General features: G+C 35.5%; 1 protein-coding gene across 6 annotated transcripts in view; it reads right to left on the minus strand.

Annotated features, from left to right (window-relative positions):
* The window catches only part of POLA1 (DNA polymerase alpha 1, catalytic subunit), a 350,282-nt gene that overhangs the window by 147,555 nt on the left and 183,118 nt on the right, over positions 1 to 19,609 (minus strand). For all 6 annotated transcript variants that reach the window (XM_045006207.1, XM_045006127.1, XM_045006369.1 and 3 more), the window contains exons 33-34: positions 15,861 to 16,042; positions 13,987 to 14,118 (exon numbers count right to left, since the gene is read on the minus strand). In XM_045006207.1, coding sequence (XP_044862142.1) covers positions 13,987 to 14,118; positions 15,861 to 16,042 — 314 coding nt within the window. The remainder of the gene's footprint in view (positions 1 to 13,986; positions 14,119 to 15,860; positions 16,043 to 19,609) is intronic.

The raw sequence follows: 19,609 nt of genomic DNA on the forward strand, positions 1-19,609 counted from the left end.
TCAATGTTTTTCTCTGGGTTGCTGTGGATTAGGACAGAAAAAAGGTAGAATAATCGCTTGTGATTACAAACTGGCCATTCTTTTCAGGAATAAATTCAGGTGCTGTACAAAATATTTATTATCCTAGTGAATCATACAACACTGGTCTTCCGTGGATAAAGCTTTGATGTTTGACACTCTTTGCAGATGTTATTGCTACAAAGGTGGTGGTTTTGTTAAAAAAGATGCTTTAGGGCTTCTCGGATTTTCAAAACTAAATTTACTCTCCATGCAGGAAACGTTGGTATTTTTGGAAAATTTAACAGTTTGGCTGTTCAGATGAATTTGGTCATAGTGGGAACCAAAATAAATCTAGAATTCTGATAAGGATCAATTTTTTTCCCAAATAGCAACAAGCGAAGACAACTAACAGATTAAAGTCTATATCATCCTGAAGACAATGTAAAACACAAGGAACACTAGATTTCAGTGGATCTATGTGTTTTAGTCAGCACTAGTATCAAAACCTTCTTGAGACCCCAGAATATGAAATGGTGGTTTATGGTTTCCTAAAAGGCTGCAAGATGTAGTTGGATTCACCTTCGTCAATCTTTTTGTTCATCCTTTTCAAAAACTCAAGCTGTCAAGCTCCAGGCCCTGAGACAGAAGATCTGAATGGAGTTGCAGGGGAAGAGGCAGAGACAATCTACTACCAAGAAGTACCAGGATTTCCTGGACTAATAATTCTCCTCAATAATTCTCCAAAATTATTCTCAGCTTGTTAGATTCAAGCTTTTGAAATATTCTCTGTCTCAGGAAAAAGAGACAGACAAGAATATTACATTTACCTTTTTACTATTTTTGGAAGATTGCAGAATGAAGATGTCATTCAGCCTTATTAACCTTTCTTCTTCTTAGCCAATCTGCTCTTGCATTGCCATAGTCTTTCAAAAGGTGACTTTAACAGAGAGCTAGATGTTGTGGGGGGACTTGGAAAATTACAACAGGGTCACAGAAGCAACAAGAGGAAAATCAGTGGGGGATTCTGCTCACCATCTTAGATGTCTATACAAAAATGCAAAGAGTAGGGCGATTAAATGGGAAGAACTGGAAGTCATAATTTATTTTATGTTCTAACTGGCATCACAGAGACTTCGTGGCATACATCTCATTACTGGAAAATTGGTATAGAGGGGTATAAGCTTTTTCAGGAAGGACAGGCAGAAAAAAAAAAGGAGAAAGGTGTTGCATTATACATTGAGAATATATACAGTTGTTCCAAGTTCTAGAAGGAGGTGAGAGGCAAACCAGTTAAAAGTCTCGGGGAAAAGATAAAAAAGAGGGAAAAATAGGGGTAAAGTCTACTGTAGGCCATCAAATCAGGAAGAGAAGGAAGATGTGACATTTCTAGAAGAAATAGGAGAAATATCCAAAACATAAGATCCGATTGTAACAGGGACTTTAACTAACCAGACATCTGTTGGACAAGTAACATGGCAAAATATAAAATTTCTAACAAGTATTTGGAATGTATTGGGGACAAATTTTTGCATCACAAAGTGGAGGACATAAGTAGGGGGGCTGCCATATTAGACTTGATACTGACCAATAGGGAAGAATTGGTTGCAAATCTGAAAGTGGAAGCACATTTGGGTGAAAGTGATCATAAAATGATAGATGTCATTATTCTAAGGAAAGGAAGGAATGAGAGCAGCAGAATAATTACAAGTGACTTAAATAAAAGTAGACGTTAGCAAACTCAGAGAACGGGTAGGTAAGGTCCAATGGGAAGAAAATCTAAAGGAAAAAAGAAGTTTAGGAGAGCTGGCAGTTTCTCAAAGAGATAATATTAAAGGCACAACAGTAAACTATCCTAACATGAAGGAAAGATAGGAAGAACAATAAGAAGCCAATATGGCTCCATCAGGAGCTCTTTAATGACCTGAAAATCAAAAAGGAATCCTACAAAAAGTGGAAACATGGATGAATTGCACAAGGAGGAATACAAAAGAATAGCACAAGCATGTGGGGACAAAATCAGAAAGGCTAAGGCACAAAATGAGTTACACCTAGCAAGGGACATGAAAGGCTGTAGGAAACAAGAGAAAGATGAAGCAAAGGGTAGGTCTTCTACTTAGCAGGGAAGGAGAACTAGTAACTAATGACATCATTTTGCTTCAGTCCTCACTAAAATGGTAAACGGTGACCAGATATTCTGCGCAATTAATATTGATAATAAGGAGGGAGGAACACAAGCCAAAACAGGGAAAGAACAGGTTAAAGACTATTTAGGTAAGTTAGCTGTATTCAAAGCAGCATGGCCTGATTAAATTCATCCTAGAGTACTTAAGGAACTGGTTGCAGCAATCTTGGAACAGTTAGTAATTATCTTCAGGAATTCCAGGTGGACAGGTGAGGTCCCAGAGGACTGGGAAGAGCAAACATGGCTCCTGTCTTTAAAAAGGAGGAACCAATAGCACCCAGAGAATTATAGATCACTCACAGCCCAATTTTGATACCTGGAAAGATACTGGAACAAATTGTTAACCAATTTGGAATCACCCAGAGGAACGCAGGGTTATAAGGAATAACCAGCATGGATTTGTCAAGGAAAAAAAAAAAAAAGACTACCCCAAACCTACCTAATTTCCTTTTTTGACATTGTTACTGTCCCAGTAGATAGGGGGAAACAACAGATGTGATATATTTTGAGTTGAGTCCCACATGACATTCTCATAAGCAAACTACAGACATGGTCTAGATGAAATTACTTTAAGGGAGTGCAAAACTGGTTGAAAGACTGTACTTTAAAGAGTAATCATCAATGCTTCACTGTCAAACTGGGAGGATGTATCTAGTGGGGTCACACAGGGGTCAGTGCTATTCATTATTTTCATTAATAACATGGATAGTGAAGTGGAGGGCATGTTTATAAAATATGCAGACGATACAAAGTTGGGAGGGGTTGCAAGCACTTTGGAGAGCAGGATTAGAATTCAAACCACCATGAAAATTTGGAGAATTGCTCTGAATTTAACAAAATGAATTTCACTAAAGATAAGTGCAAAGTACTTTATTTAGGAAGGAAAAATCAAATGCACAACTACAAAATGGGGAATAACTGGCTAGGTGGTAGTACTGCTGAAAAGGATCTGGGGTACTCTAGCAGATAAACTGAATGAGTCAACAGTGTGAGGCAGTTATAAAAAAGGATAATGTTCTGGGGTGTATTAACTGGAGTGTCAAGACATGGGAAGTATGGTGATGCCTCAACAGAACTACTGTATCCATTGTGGGCACCACACGTTAGGAAAGATATGGAGAAATTGGAGGGAGTGCAGGGGAGAGTAACAAGAATGAGAATCAGTTTAGAAATCCTACCTATGAGGAAAGATTGAAAAAACTGTGCATGTTTAGTTTTCAGAAAAGACAACGGAGAGGGGAACCTGATAACTGTCTCCAAACATGATAAAGGCTGTTATAAAAAGGACTGTGATCAATTATTCTTCATATCCATTGAAGGTAAGACAAGAAACAAGGGGCTTGATCTGCAGTGAGGGAGATTTAGGTTAGATATTAGGAAACTCTTTCTAACTATAAGCATGGTTAAGCTCTGGCGTAGGCTTCCAATGGAGGTTGTGGAATCCCAATCATCCGCGGTGTTTAAAAACAGGTTAGACAAACACCCATCGGGGATGGTCTAGGTTTACTTGATCCTGCATCAGTGCATGTCTCTTCTTAAGGTGCCTTTCAGCCTACATTTCGATGATTCTCGGTGTATGGCCTCAAGGGACTGAATTTTCCATTCTGCCCAAAAGAAAAGGGCTACTGATTCCTGATGTAGAGTGAGTAGCTGAAAGGCACTCATGCTACTTGTCTAAAGTCTCTCATCATCAAGCTGTTGTCTACCTTGATCAGTGAATAATACACAGCTCTTGTATAGCCAGCACATTTAGCTTCAGTCCTACAAACTTCTGTAAAACTAACCAAATCATTGGGAAAAAAAATTACACTGTGGGTCCCCCCCCACCTTAGATCACACTCCAGGAATAAAATTCTGCTTCCAATGCACATCTCCAGCTCTGGAGACTGGCATCTCTGGCAGTTATTTTTCTCAACTTTTTCTTCAAATGTTGACTCTCTTATGATCTAATTTGAGTACATCCACCAAACAAAGAATGTTGTCACTTTGTGGGACGGGGAAGAGTGTGAGGTTTCTTTTTGATTGTAATCTCAATTTCTGTGCAAAACACAATTACACATTCCCAACTGTAGTAACTCTATCAAGGACACTATTATGCCCAGAACTCATAGAAGAGAGGCTTGCAGCTGGATGCTTACTGCTCAATAGTGGATGTATATCAGAGTACAGCTTCCCTGCTCCTTTCTTCAGATAAGAGATACTCTTCAAGCAAGAGTATTCCTTTGTTTACTCCTGGGTGATCTAAAACTATACTGGGTATTAGACTTGTTTTCCCTAAATTTAAACAAATCTATGGGACTGTAGGGTTTCCATGACTATCTGGATGCTTGTATTTACCTCTTCACTTGTCTGGAGATTTATCAGAATGTTATTCCCATACAGAAAAAGACAGATGCCCTACAGTCAATAGTAAAAGGACCTGATTTACACATTCAGTGACATCAAAAGATAGAATTCTGTCTTGGCAGTGTTAGGCAGAGTGATAGCCCTGAAAAGAGAGTGAAGAAAATCTATTGTAAAAGGAGCAAATAAAGGCACAAAGAAAGGAACTGGTTAAGTTGAAATGACGTCTCAAAATTCTTTAAGTCCATGACTGCTAAAATTCAGAGCAATGTCTCCCTCCTAAAGGAAGGCTTCTCTACAGACCTACTGAGGCATTTGAAGCCCAGCACTGATTTGATCTCAGTGGGCCATATCAGAACAAATATGTCCAATGCCTGAGAAGTGTGTAACTCAGCAGTGGCTGCCTTTGCTGCACCAACTGACATGAGTTTATGAATTGCCTGCACCATAAGGGCTACCTGTTCCAGGTTCCTGATCACTGAAGATGCTACAGAGGATAGAGAAAGAATTTTGGTAAACATTACTACATAGCCCCTGGAACCTACTGTGACAGCTCATTTTCTGAGATTGGGTCAAGAATACTGCCTTCTCAGGAGGTGCGCTGAGTGTTTGGAGTCATGCAATTGGTCTGTTTGCTCTGTGTTTGCTTGGTCCTTGACCTCTTCTTTTCCTAAGTGGTTTGGACCAAAATCTGTATTTGTTGTACCAATAAAGTGGTGTTCTTCTAAACTGTCTAGAATTAAATTGACAAAAGGAACTCTTAAATTTAATAATATGCTTTTCTTTTCTTGCATTTTCTGCTACCTCATTTTTGAGGGCCTCACTGAACCAATGCAAACCTTGCAGCTGCTGAGATCCATCTGATATGGCAATTGCCTCTCTACAGGCACATGCTGGTCATTTCATTAGAGGAAAAGTATCTTGTTGATAATTATAGCATTTAGGAAGATGTCAGTAATAAGTGACCAGAGATATTTTCTTGGTGGACAGTTTTAACTTTTACCATAAAATGTAAATAGATCTGCATACAGCAGAGATATAACAAAAACAGAACATGTAAAAGACATAAAAGTAGAATAGATGCAGCAGAGAACTCCAAGAACCTCCCCCCTAAGGAAACAACAAATCATTCTGCACCAAGGATCCTAAGGAAAGAAGGAATCACCATCAGAAGGAATTACTGTCTTTTGCTAACAAAAAGACTACTTTGACAGGTGTGTGAACTTTACTTTAGCATATTTCAGCTTCACTAAATTTTACATAATTTTGTAAACTGTTAAGACAGTGTCTCTGTTTTGGAAGGGACATCTTATGTTGAATCTATTCCAGAAATCAATAGTTTCTGGGACAGTTTAAGAAAGAGGGGAGGGGAAAAAATAAATATTTTGTTTGAGGGTTCTGCTTCCTTCCTTTGAAGATTTAAAGATGCTACTGTATTTTTCTTAAAAGCAAGAAAAATCAATGTATCTGTGGTTTCTTTGACGGATTCTTATAATTGTGAAGAAGATATTTCACTTTCCTTCTTGGATAAATAGATAAAATAATATATATCTTTATATCTGATATTTTCCCCTTTTTTCTTTTGAGAAAAGGAAAGAATTAGAGGAAGATATGTCCAATGAAGTTTGGGCTAATACATTTTCTGGACTCTTGGAAGGAACAGAGAGCAGTGGAAACTTTACAAATAAGAATGCTAATCTGCATTATTTAATCCCTTTCTTCTTCTCCAGGGAATTGTGGAATACTTGGATGATATAGACATTTTTGTTTCCATTAGCTGCTTTTTTCTGCTGTCTAGAGACTTCCAAGGATTCACTGAAATGGAAACATTTCTTGAAGCAAGGGGACACTAAAAGAGGAATAAACCAAAATGTTCAAGGAAACGGATTCTTGGTACAAAATACCTGTTTTTTCCCCCCAAAGCTGGTAAAAACTATAAAAATCTTTTTGGAAATTAATACCTCTGATTGAGGACTGATTCTTGATTAATGCCAGTAAACCTCAGTTACAGACACTTATGTTTCTGATGATAGTAACAGCTACAGGTGGCTTCTTATCTTGTTCTGGTATCTGCCCAACTTACTTTGTCTTAGCACTTAGCATAGACAGGCCTACCTACTCTGACAGAGGAATGTGAAGGTTAGACTGTTTTCCCTGTGCAGGAGCTGTATTAGCCGTTAATGTTATTGTTTGTTCCTTCACCTCCTGAGGCCTTTGAGCAAGGAACACTAGGTCTGGCCGTGAGGAGGCCTTACCAACAGCATTAAGAGACTTATCTGCTATTTTGGCTGCTGTGGCTGAAAAGAGACCATGCATACTAAGACAGACCCTCAATCTCTCCTATACCAACTTTCAAAAACACCCCATAGCTTTCTAAAAGTAGTGTCAAACCAAAGGATTCTATACTGCCAGTCACTTGAAACCATTTTGGTAAAGATGACAACAAATATTGACAAAAATGTCATTCTGAGGACAAGAGTCTCCAGCTGCCTGTTGCCTCTATGGAAGCAAGACATTGAGCAGGGCAAGGTGGGAAGGGAAGTCATGTCTGGTGGAAGTGTGACCTCTTCTACTGTAGAGACTTTTTGGATCTTCTCACATATGCAAGGTAAGAAGTTCAAGGTCAATGGACTACATTTTGGATTATCGTCCAGCAAGATGGTTAAAATGGCCTCCAAAAGTAAGAGCTTCAATCAGTAGCATAGATGTATATGACTGTTTGATAATTCACTGTAAAAAGCATTATTTGCTTTGAATAAGAAGTGCAAGTATATCAATCAAAATTGCAGTTAGAATTGGTAACTGTGTTTCATAAATTTTAGATGTACCCAAATTTAAGTAATTACTGGACTCATATTCCTTATCATATCAAGTGTTATACACATTAGAGGTCCTTTTCTATCCAAAATTACATAAAAAATTTGAATGGCATATAGCAAAAAGCCTAAGCCTAGACAGATGTAAATACATATTTCAACAACTACTGCTAAAAAAGAGAATTACATGAATATGAAAATCTGAATTCCAGTAGTGGTTCCTGGTTGGCTATTGAAATTGCCTTGGAAACAGTCAAGTCTAGAATGAGACTATGATTGTCCTCTCTTATAGCACCTGCACCACTTTGTCATAGTTATCATGACCGCTAGGCTGCGGTCAAGGCACATCACTGTTTCTGTTAATGGACTAGTTTCAATAGTATGCACCCAGAAGTGGACTTTATTGTTTCCATAACACTCGGAAAGACAATTCTGTTCACTTATTGGAACAGTGGGTCAGTAATGGCACAGTTAAAATTATGCACATTCTTACACAGTGCAGGTAGAAAAGGATAAACATACCCTATTTTCTAGCTGAATTTCACCCAGTCTCAATGACTGAGGTTCTGAGGGCATTGGGCAAGATTAACTCAACCATTGGTGAGCTGGGCTCCTACCCATTGGGACTACTAAAAGCCAATAAAAAAATGTCAGTCCATTACTGATAAGAAAAATGCTGGTGCCTTTTGTGAAGTTGCCTTGATTGACCATCACCTTGAAACACTGTGCTAAAAAAAGTAATCTTGATGGTAGAGGTCTCAAACCTTCCCTTAATGGTGCAGATTACAGAGAAGTTACAGTAGTGATTAACCAATTCTAGCTAATACACAATGAAGTCTGTGATGAATAACTGCTTATCATTCCAAAGAGCCCTTGCATAGGATGAGTCCCTTTGGGAAACCATATCTCCAGTCCAGTGTACATGTGAGCTTCTAAGATTGTTTGGGCTACAATACAATCGGTATATTGATTATTGTTTCCTCATTGAACAGTAAATCTCCTATTTCCTAGTGGTTAGCCAAAATAGGGTTCTGGTTGAAATGTAGCTGTCAGCTGCAATGAAGAAAAAGACAGAGGAGATGCTATTGGGCAAACCAACTAAAAACCAAAGAAAATCTTGAGAATTTGATGGGATTTTCTTTTCATTCATTCTTAGGCCCTTTGGAACCACTAACAGAACCACATGAGTCTTTTACCTTTCCTTTGCACTGCATTTGTTTTCAGCTCTGCCTTCACTTGGAAGCTTCCCCTATTATGGAAACATCACCATCGTGTTTGATTCATAAAGTGAGAGTACAATGATGTAATTCCAAACTCTGCAAAAGCCTCATAAATCCATGTATATATAGGAGACTAGTATTCCCATAATAGTCAATACTCATGCTTGGATAGCAGCTCCTCATCATAGCTGACTAACACTTTCCTCAAATGACCTCTTAATTTCTCCTGTGTTTTGGTCTTATTTACTCATTATCAAATGCTTAAACACCCTAAAGTTACTAGTACCAAAAAACTAACAGATTAATCTTGGGAGAACATGATTACAGAACAGTCATCACATTCCTTACAATCATGTGTTTACCTGTTCATGCGGTGTCCACCTGTAGCTTGTTGGCAGTGCATTTGATTGCAGTGGGAGAAAAGATAGGTTCAGAACCAGACCTGTTATCTTTGTACTGTTATATGGATATGTATTGAAATCTCAATATTTACAAGCTTTTTAAAACTTCTTATAATGGCGTTCTTTTAAAAAATGTTCACCTTTCTAAATGTACTAAATATTAATACAAAAACCAAGATATACACAAAAACTAAAATAATTCAAGAGAGATCTTCAACTAGGGTACCTATATGCTTTATACTGAGTCCTAATGTGCCAGCAGCAGACCACCCCACCACAGGTAAGAAATGAGAAATTTTGAGGGCTATTGAACACTGAATTTTCACAGCAGAACAGCACAAAGTTATTTAGCAGTGTTCAATAGCCTTCAAACTCACTTCCATCTGTGGGGTACAGTGATTCAGTGGACGAGGGCCATGAAATAAAGGCATTTTGTTACACCTTATTTTAAGGCTAGTTGCATTTTTAAAAAAAATACTGTACATAAAACAAAGATGCATAAGTCAAAACAGGTTTTACAGTGTTAGTAACTGTGAACTAATAGCAAATAAACTTGAGAATTCCTCATATTTAAACATATCCCTTAACTACAAACAAGCTGCTGATGCACCACAGGTGTACATTAAATGAACAGGTAAAAGAATATTGTGATTGTGTGATAACAGTTCTTCATCAACAACCCACTCAATGCAAGGTGAACTTTGCTATCAGTCAGATCGCACGTGTAATGTACTGTTTTTAGCTTCAATTTGTGGACATTACATTGGTAATCCATTTCTTCTCTTAATAACCAAAGGAAATATGAGAAATGTATTTAGGGGTGTTAAGTGTTAGATTCTGCAATTTTCTTATGGCTATGGATTGGGATGTGCAATTAAAGGCAATAGAATAGCTAACCTTTATACCCCAAACTCTTTCTATAATGTGTGTCCACATTATAGACAAATATTTAAACGGGAAGTTTCTGTTATACTTTTTCAACATAAGAATTAGATGCAAATACCATAAATTAAGTTACTTCACTCTTCAAGGTACAAGTTGGGTTTGTTTACTCATTTATGGTCATGGATTTCTGTCCTAGCCCCTCTCCAGCATGGATGTTTCATTGATGGCTGAGGGTAACACTTCAAAAATGAACCAGCTAAACAAACTTCCCAGCAGCACTTGACAGAGCTACACCTATTCTTCCCATTTCCAAAGCAGTACAGAATTAATTACCAGTTCTATGGATCTATTGTAAGTATAATAGACTAAAGAGCTATCACAGACACGTTTATTGTAAAAGCACAATCCCAAGAGTGTCTAGTAGAGGGCCAAAACGATTAACACAAATGCTTTGTCAGATCAAAAATAAAACCTGCACCGCCCAATTGAGGAATGAATTAAAACAGTGGGTTATCTTTCAAATTAACCAGGGCAGTTAGTGAGGAAAATTTCATGAAAGTGTAATTCTTAGCCTTTGTGAATCCACACAGCAGGCATTCTGCCAGCTGACAAGATGATGAAATTTTCATGCTTAAAAAAGCCCTCTTCATTTCCCAATTTAGATTAGCTATTTCTCTCTCTCTCTATTTGCTTTTCTGCAGCCGAATTTAAAAAACTGAGATCAATCTTTCAAAAGAATAATGCAGCTCTGGAAAGAAACGAAAATCTTTGGATGTCATCTTGGCTTAATATATTTGCAGTTACAAATGAATAATTAAGATCAAGGCTGGTGTATGTTATTTAATATTAAGGAATTAACTACTGGAATAATGCTAAATGCGGTTTGTGGTAGCTAAACAATATTTCAGTGTTCAAATGGAACCAGGCTGGTTTTCGCAACAAAGAAATGTACTTTACAAAAAGGTGAATGCATGCGTTAAAACAGTAGGAATTATAGCAGGCTTGCACAGTTCTACTTGCCCACTTGCATGGTGTATTTATTTGGGTTTTTTTTGTTTTTGTTTTGTCTTTTACAAGTAAAGTATCATTCAATTTTTATCAGCACCATGACAAACAGATTTTGTACCTAAGCTGATAAAATTTATCATGATAAATTTACAAGGCTGGACTTTTTAAGGCACTTAAACAGAATAAGGAATGAAGGAGGAGTGGTCTGAAATCCTTAAGGGCCTGATTCAAAGCCCATTGAACTCAATGGAAAGACTCCCATTGATTTCTATGGGTTTTGGAACAGGCATTACGAAATCATCTGAATCTAGGCACTGTTACCTTCATAAAATGTAGTTTACTATATTTAAGGTTAAAACAAAACCTTTAAATTTTCATATAGATACACTTCTGTTTTAAGTACAATTTTATCTCTATAGAATCAATCGTAATATCTGCCATACAAACGTGAACTAAAAATTTGTTTTTCTATATTAAATCTTTACCTCTCTTCCTGAGCAACTGAAGGGCGCAACCATTCCAACAACAATCCGCAACACCCAAGTCTCAAAGTTTCATCCAAAGTTTTGCTCAGAATGTATGTCATTATAGTTTATAAGATTATATATTTCCCTTAGCCCAAACATGTCATTTGAAAATTTTCAACTCCAACTGTTACACAGCTATTAGAAGTACTGGATAAAAGAGATACAATGAAGCTCACAGAGCACCTGCCTCTCTAATTATTACTAGGATACAATAAAGGTTTCCTGTCCAACTCAAAGAAATCTCCTTTTTACAAACTAAAAATACTATTCCATTTGGAAATAAGCTCTGGCAGCACAGTAATCTCAATCTTCTGGAGACTAATAATGATACTTGGCATTTACACAGCTTTTTTACCTTCAAAATGCTGTACAAATAATTTGATCAACTGGTCTAAAAGCTCAATTCTCAATAAATTCCTATTAAAATGTATCAAAAAGTTCAGGGAACTCCCTGTTACACTGCTATAACTTCCACATGAAGGAGCTCATTAGTTATACTCAATCACAATTTCTATGGACCATGGAAAAGGATATTTAAAAAGTTAGAATGTAATGAACCTTTCTAATCGTTTGGCAGCATTCAAACAATGGCACTTTCGGTTTTGATTTATAACTTGATTTCATAATGATGTGGAACAAATCTACAGCAAGACGTTTATTGATATGGACAGAGCATAGTGCAATACTAACTCTTTCCCCTTAACTTGCACACAATTTGTCTCTTTCAATGTGTTCGGTATTGTACATTCTGTGCATGTAATATTTTCTTGCACATTAAGTGCTCGAAATGTGCTTAGCACTTGTTAAATAATTATAACAATTTAAATGCATCAAATCTAGAAAAGTTTAGCAGGTAAGCAACTTTTATACTAAAGCTACATGCTTTGATATATTGCCTTAATAAAACAAATTTCATTACGCAACAATAATTATGTTATTTGAACGTCCATTTTGGAAACAGATGAACTTTGAAAGGAAGCTTCTGCTAGGTTAAGGTTAAATATGAGGTCTCAAACCCATACGTTCGGTATAGTGTTGCCTATTCAAACCATTTGCCAATGCCTTCAACTTTCATATGAAGGAGCAACTTATTCGCACTTGTAATTAAGTGACTAAATTGAAACATGGCAAAAAATGTTTGGCTCTCTGAAAATAGGGCCGTCAAATACTACAAACAAATATAAAGGAATTGAGATTTTTTTTAAAAGAATTCTTAAAGGAACTGAGAATTTTTTTCCACTGGCAATGTGATAAGTATGGAAACATTTACTTTAAATGTGTTAAGAATTAATACAGAGGGAAAAAACAGTACCCAAGTGAGAGCTATTAGAACATAAGCATAAACTGGAGCTACTAGAAAAAATTATTACTACTGTACTTCCCTGCAAACGTTTTGTAATATTCAACCAAAGGAACCATCAATTTGGTAAGCCACTCAAAAGACTAAATTTTCAAAAACAGAGTCTAATTTTGGTTACTCAGCTTTATACACCTAAGGCCTTATTTTCAGAAGCGCTGAGCATCTGAAGCTCCCACATGGACTATTATAAAACAAATATCCTTTACCATTTCACAGAAACATTCCCAACCCATCTCACCATAAACCTGCTCCAGGATCTAGTTACAATTTATGTTGCAACTAAAAAAGAAAATGAACTCATTTCAGTAGATACACATTTTCATTGTATATATAGAATCATACTTAAGTTCATATTAAGTTTGTCTGTACACTATAAAAGTGACTCAATTAGTCCCATGACATCTGAATACTTTGATACCTAAGAAGTGGTTGTGTCCAATTTATAAGAGCCACGGAGCAATTTAATCCATACGATATCTTTTATTTACATTTTTGAACCACAAATGGATACATCAAGAATAGACAGTAACATTTTGCTATTAAACAGCCTTCTTCATGCTGCTTGGAAGAGGCTGTATAATGCCAAAAATGCCAAAACCTTTATGCTTGTGTCTGGTTTCAACATGTTTGATTAAAAAAAATTGTATCAAAGTGGTTCAAAAAACCTTGCAAGTCAGAAAGAAACCTTCATAACCCACAGAGATAGTAAGAAGTTATTCTCTCTGTCATCCTTCAGAACATTATTAGTGGACAAGGCCTCTTTTCTCAAATTAATAGGCTGTTCATTAAATAATGCATCTTGAACCAGATTTAGTTTAAAAGAAAAGTTGGTATTTGCATGCTCAAATCCCTACCTTCATAGATTTTTCTCAATGCATTACAGTCATCTTTTCTTCAAAAAATAAACTTAAAATACAAAGATCTACTCTATCGGTGACATGGCCAATAACTTATATGCAAAAATTTAAGATGTTCTTATCTATCATATCCTTTAGACTGGGGAATGTTAAAATTTATTTTGGAAACAAGAAGTATTTAAAATTAGGATTTAACATCCATCAATCTATTTTAATGAGAATAAAAATCACATTAGTTATGGGGGGGGAAGTTGTTTGCAGCTACTATAAAGCACAGTAACCAGTATTGCACAAAATGAATACTCTGTGACCCCAAGAAAAACTGAGTACCCATTAGAGAACTGATAATTAACTTAACATTGTAAAGAATACTTTTTGGATACTTACATTATAGTAGCTTTTTAAGTAACGTCTAATATCCAAGAGTAGTTTGTTGTTCATTTGAATCATATAGTTGAAAGGGGACTCATCACATTCTTTCTTACTGCACTGTTGCAAGCTGGGTTCCATAAGCTTTCCCTGCAGATTAAAATAATGTTGAAAACAATCACAAAACCACTATAAAGTTATCACATGAGAGTGTGTATACAGTATATACACAAATATACGCTAGCAATGCATAAAGAGACAAAATATTGTAAAACCCTTCTTCAATTTAATCCCCAACAGAGGTCTTCCTTCCTCCTGTCCCATGACAATTGGCTTCTCCATCCCTAAAGATTCTTCTCCACTAGGATGTACAGTCTTCTCACTGTTCTCTTAAACAAATGTCATTTGGGGAACTTAACAAATCACTTGTTTCAGACTTTATCATTCAACTAATGATGTTGAATAAAAATAAACTAGTGAAATCTATAGTAAAATCAATTCCCCTGAAAAAGACAGGCTTATCACTTTTATCAAGGACACCAACATCCTTCTCAAGACTATTGATCGTAGTCTTGGAATCATTCCTATAAGCATCAAATGTGAAGATGTGCTACAAGAGTGTACATCATTAAGCTCTCTTTTTTGTTTCAGGCTCATTTAATAATTTTTAAAAGTACAAAGAATAATATTAAAGGTTTATACCATGTCATCCACTAAAATCATAGACTGTACATTAATTGTCAACTGGACCATTTTGCATATCTTCACACATGTGAAATTGAGTTTTCAGATCCTAAAGATTGATTGTAAATAGCTAAAATTAAGTTAGTGAAATTCTCATTGTAAAGGAACACCCTATATGGCTGTATGATTGTAACAGTTTGTGAGGGATTTTTTTCCTGTTAATATTTCAAATCCATGTTTTTCTGATCCGATCTGGCTAAAATCTCACTCAGAACACTAAGCAATTCCAGGTGGAAGAGATTTTAGAGCTTGACATAAGCTCTTCTACAGTTAGCCCATCTGCAAGTCGTCAAGCCTCCATGCAATTAACTATCGTATTTACAGCTGTAATGAAGCATAAGTCAAGGATTTACAAAGCATTGCTGATCTGTGTCTGTCCTTTCCTCTTGCTTGCTTCCAATGACTGCTTTGTTTTGATTCAAAAAATGCGAAACATCTGCTGTTTGTCCAAATTAACTTAAAATAATTACTTTTAATTTAGATAAAAGATATATTTGCTTTAACTTTCAAGGTTTTCACTACTCTGCAGCCTGCTAATTTGCCAATGACTAGTCCATGCATAACATCGCAGCAGAGTTAAATACCTGGCCCTATTTCAAGTTCTGAGCCAAGGTCAGAGATACATTTTTTGGCAGCACTTCTTGACAGGAATGCATCCCCTATGACTTTTTATGTCTGATATACAAAGACAGCAGGAAAGATAGCGCAGAAGTACCTTTCTGTCAAGAAGGGAAGTGGGATGTAAAAAGAAAAACACTGATTTTCAAAAACACTATGTTCCAATTAATATGATTTAGGATAAGAAAATGTTATTGCTACAAGGAGGCTTCATGAAATAGAAAATTGCAAGTTACAAAGTTAAGAAATATTAAATATAAAAAAATTACACTAACTTCTATTTGTAAACCAAAGCAGATGCACCATTTGGCTTCATTAATCTGACAAATGCTTCCAGAGTACAATGCCGAAATGTGTGAATGGAATAGGATTCAGCACTGACAATCTCTGATCCAAAGTTATCAATAACAGAACCAAAACAGTGTCTTTCCCCAGTCCAAATTCCAATGACCCTTGTTTGAAAAGCTCCTTTTTCTACAGGAAGCCTTTTTTTCAAACCTACTAGGGAAACAAAAAGACCAAAAACTAACCGAACCATCAAAGACATTGTCATAAATGTTCTCTGTTCCACATCTTGGACAGGAAAACTTGAATCTTTCACAATCCCTATATTTCTCCTCATCAGTGAGCTGAGCTGGGCCACCAAGTAAGGCATCATTCTCCTCATCTTTATGGTAATGGTGATGGACTTTGAATTGGGAGGGATCCAGTCCTATTAATAAGAAATAAAAATTCCAAGACCGAAGTAAGCAATTCATCTAGGTCAGTTTTTTTCCCTTAGATTTGGTATAACAGCTTCAAAATGGGTCACAAAAATGTAAATTCAGAAAGTAAAATCCTCAGGAAAGGATTGCTTTAAAAAATATAAATACATTTTACAATGTTTAACCTAAGATAAGGTTCACGTAACACGAAGAAATCACTTATCTTTTTATACAAGATTGCTTTATAAATAAAAGAAGCACACTGCATTATCCATCATGGGAGTATGCAACAGAACATTTTGTTTCTGAGGAAACCACTCCTAGCGGATGGTTTTATTGTTATTTTCTTTTTAAGTTACACTGAAAATATTTCAATAAAATGTGCATCATTATTAAGAAACAGTCTTTAAATCAAAATGAGACCATTAAAACTGAAAACAGAGAATAAAAACCCCATTAAAGAAACACGGGTGCACTGCTATTACCAACTCCTTCAAGTCCGTATACAACTGCCAACTCTGATTTCAATGCAGTGGTCGATTTCATTTTGGCTCAGTGGTTAACAGCATGTAGGTTTCAATCTAATGCAGTGGTTAAAATTCAGGAGCAGCATTTAAAAAGGCAGCGTTGGAGACAAAATGATTTATTTCTGGTTGCCAGAACCCAGAATTTAAACAAATATATAAAAAAAATCCTAAAAATACTGACTCAATAAAAAAAAAAAACCCAAAACATAAGCACAAAGTTCATTTTCCCTAGTTATCTGAGGGTCAAAGTAAAGCTGGTGAATTTCACATTTCTTGAGGTGTTTTTAGCAGTGTTTAACTCTTTTTTTTTTTTTTTTTTTTTATAAAAAGGACTAGTTACTTGATCTGCAATTTATTTTTAACCCAGGTAAAGACAATCTAGATAAATGTCCATCAAAATTTATATTCTAATACAGACATATGACAAAATGTTCAGGAACAATGGCTTACTTTATTATAAAAGAAAAAGGTCTTATAAAACATTTCTAAAAAGGAATATTTTCAGAATAAAGTGAAAGTTTAAGAAAATTAAGCGAAGTAAGGAAGTAAAATGTGTCATCTCACATTGTTTAAGTAAGTGTGAAATCCAACAATTTAGCAATGATTTTAGGGAAGTTGGAAAAGGATGAGCATCCAGCTCCACTTCTTTATAAGATTGAAGTCTTTGTCTTACCAAGTGAAAAGAAACAATATTTATAAACCTAAAGAACTCACCTTGGCACAAAATTGAATTCAATTAAACTTGTATGTATAACACCATTTAAATGTATCACAAAATAAAAAATTCTGCAACTAATTTTTTAATCATTACACTATTTTTTTTCTATAACTAATAAATGGGTCAGATTTAAAGCAAAAGAAAGAAGTGTATTGCAAACAAAATACCAGTTTAACCTATTTAATTTCAATTAAAAACTTATCCCAGATGAGCATTTTAAGAATTTCCTCCATATATATATATATATAACACAAAGACAATTAACATGATTAAAGGCTAACATCATACCAAATTAGATTTTTAAACTTAGTATAGATTTTTACAGGTCATTAGAAATAAAAGAACATTTCTAATAGCAACTGTCGCACACTCCATGGTACACAGGGTCCCTTATGGGAGACAGCATGTTTATTTAAACAATAAGTTCATCCGTACACTTTGAAAAAGACAAATGTTCTGCAAGACAAGTAGTAGATAAAAGTTTTATTTAAAATTTCTCTCCTCCTCCTCAACATTTTCTTTATACGATTCTCAGAGGGAAAAACAAAAGGTGGTCTATCTGAGGTCTAAGACAATAACGATGAGTGCAAGGACATATGTACAATATGAACGCTCTCTCTTTGTTGGAAATGTAGAAATGGAGTAAAAGGTAGTGATGGCTACTTTAATGTAGAAATAGCAGTAAATTCCAATTACAAATATATCTTTAATTCTTTCTCAAAGGATCGTTCACTACACTCAGATAATCCCTTTCACTAAATAAAAATTAAAGAAGGGATATCATACTTTGCCCTTTCTGAGGAAGTCCACAGACTTTAGTTAAACTCTGATTTTCCAACATTCAGGTTGTGAAAAATGGTGGGACGAGGTAGGTAGAGACACATGGGTAAAACCTCAAACAAATAGGTAATAATCTTCTACTTTTGAAAAAAATCTATCATTTGACTAGCTATTTTGATTGGGGAAAACAGAAGAATCATGGTGATGATTCAGCAAAGTAAACCTTACTTAATCCATGTGAATAGTCTCACTGAAATCAATGGGACTCATCAGGTGCTTAAAAAACATGCCTACATTAATTGATTTTCTTGCTGAATTGGGTCCTATATTATCTATTATTTCCTTTCATGGATTGTTACTTGGTTACTTAATCCATTTCAGAATACCAAGTTGCATCCTCCACAGCAAGGCAGAATGCCCTATTTTAGTAAACAAAACCACAGCATGGAATATTTAAAGAATGGAAAAACTGCTCCTCTTCCCTTTGTAATACATTTTTTTTTAAAAAGAAGGCCCCAAGAGTTGTAAGCAATAAACTTCTGCTTTTGACTCTTATCTTTCCATGACATTGGCAAAATCATATGGGCTTGCCAATTATTTCAGATTTAGTTTCATACTGAACACTTTACTATCATTAAGGCTCTGGACTACAGGTCAGTTTTTTAACCTTAAAAAATGGAGAGGATGTATTCATGATTAAAAAAAAACAAAAAAACCTTCAGAATTTAAGTAATGGTGAAGATAAACCAAAGAGATTTACCTTTGTATGACAGAAATATACAAGAAAAGAAAGACGTTGCCGTTGAAATTATAATTGCTGTTTTAAAATACTAAATGAATGAGGAAAGTTTATACTGTTTTGGTTTGGTTACTAAAATAATTTGAAGTTAAAACTTTTGTAGGTGACTGCGGGGGGAAGGGCAGCTTTTTCCTCCAAAAACTATAGTGATGAACATAAACAAAGCAGAAGTCATAAGGAGTGTCCATTTTTAGGGCAACTACTGGAGATAGGGTAACAGATTTACTGATTTCTGTAGACTACCTAAAATTAATATTATCTTTAAAAAATTGAGATTAGTCTTAAAAATCAGCGTTTTTTGGAAGCTATGCAAACAGAAAAGTTTATATACTTATACCTTTGCTCATCAGAGGTTTTGTGAAACAAAAGGAAAATAGTATCTGGTGCTGCCACCTAGAGACTAAGGGTGTGAATTTCTTTTAGAATCACGTCACGTACGTGGAAATGTACTTCAGCACTCACCTCCATACATACTGAAGGTACGGAAAGATTCTGATTATCTAAACCCTCAGAATCATGCACTGCAAAGAATTCCCCTTCCTAGAGACTTTTTTTGCCAGTAATGCTCCATTATACAAATGCCCAAATAACCTTACCAACATTGCTTAAATTTAGATAATAGGGATCTTACTATAATTCTAAGTTAAATTGTTTGTTTGACTGAATAGACATCCTAAAAGGAAAACCTATATATAATCAAAACACTAGCGTGATTAAACTTTGATCTTGTAAAGAAAAAAATGAAAATACA

Source organism: Mauremys mutica, chromosome 1, assembly GCF_020497125.1.
Source record: "Mauremys mutica isolate MM-2020 ecotype Southern chromosome 1, ASM2049712v1, whole genome shotgun sequence".
NCBI lineage: Eukaryota > Metazoa > Chordata > Testudines > Geoemydidae > Mauremys > Mauremys mutica.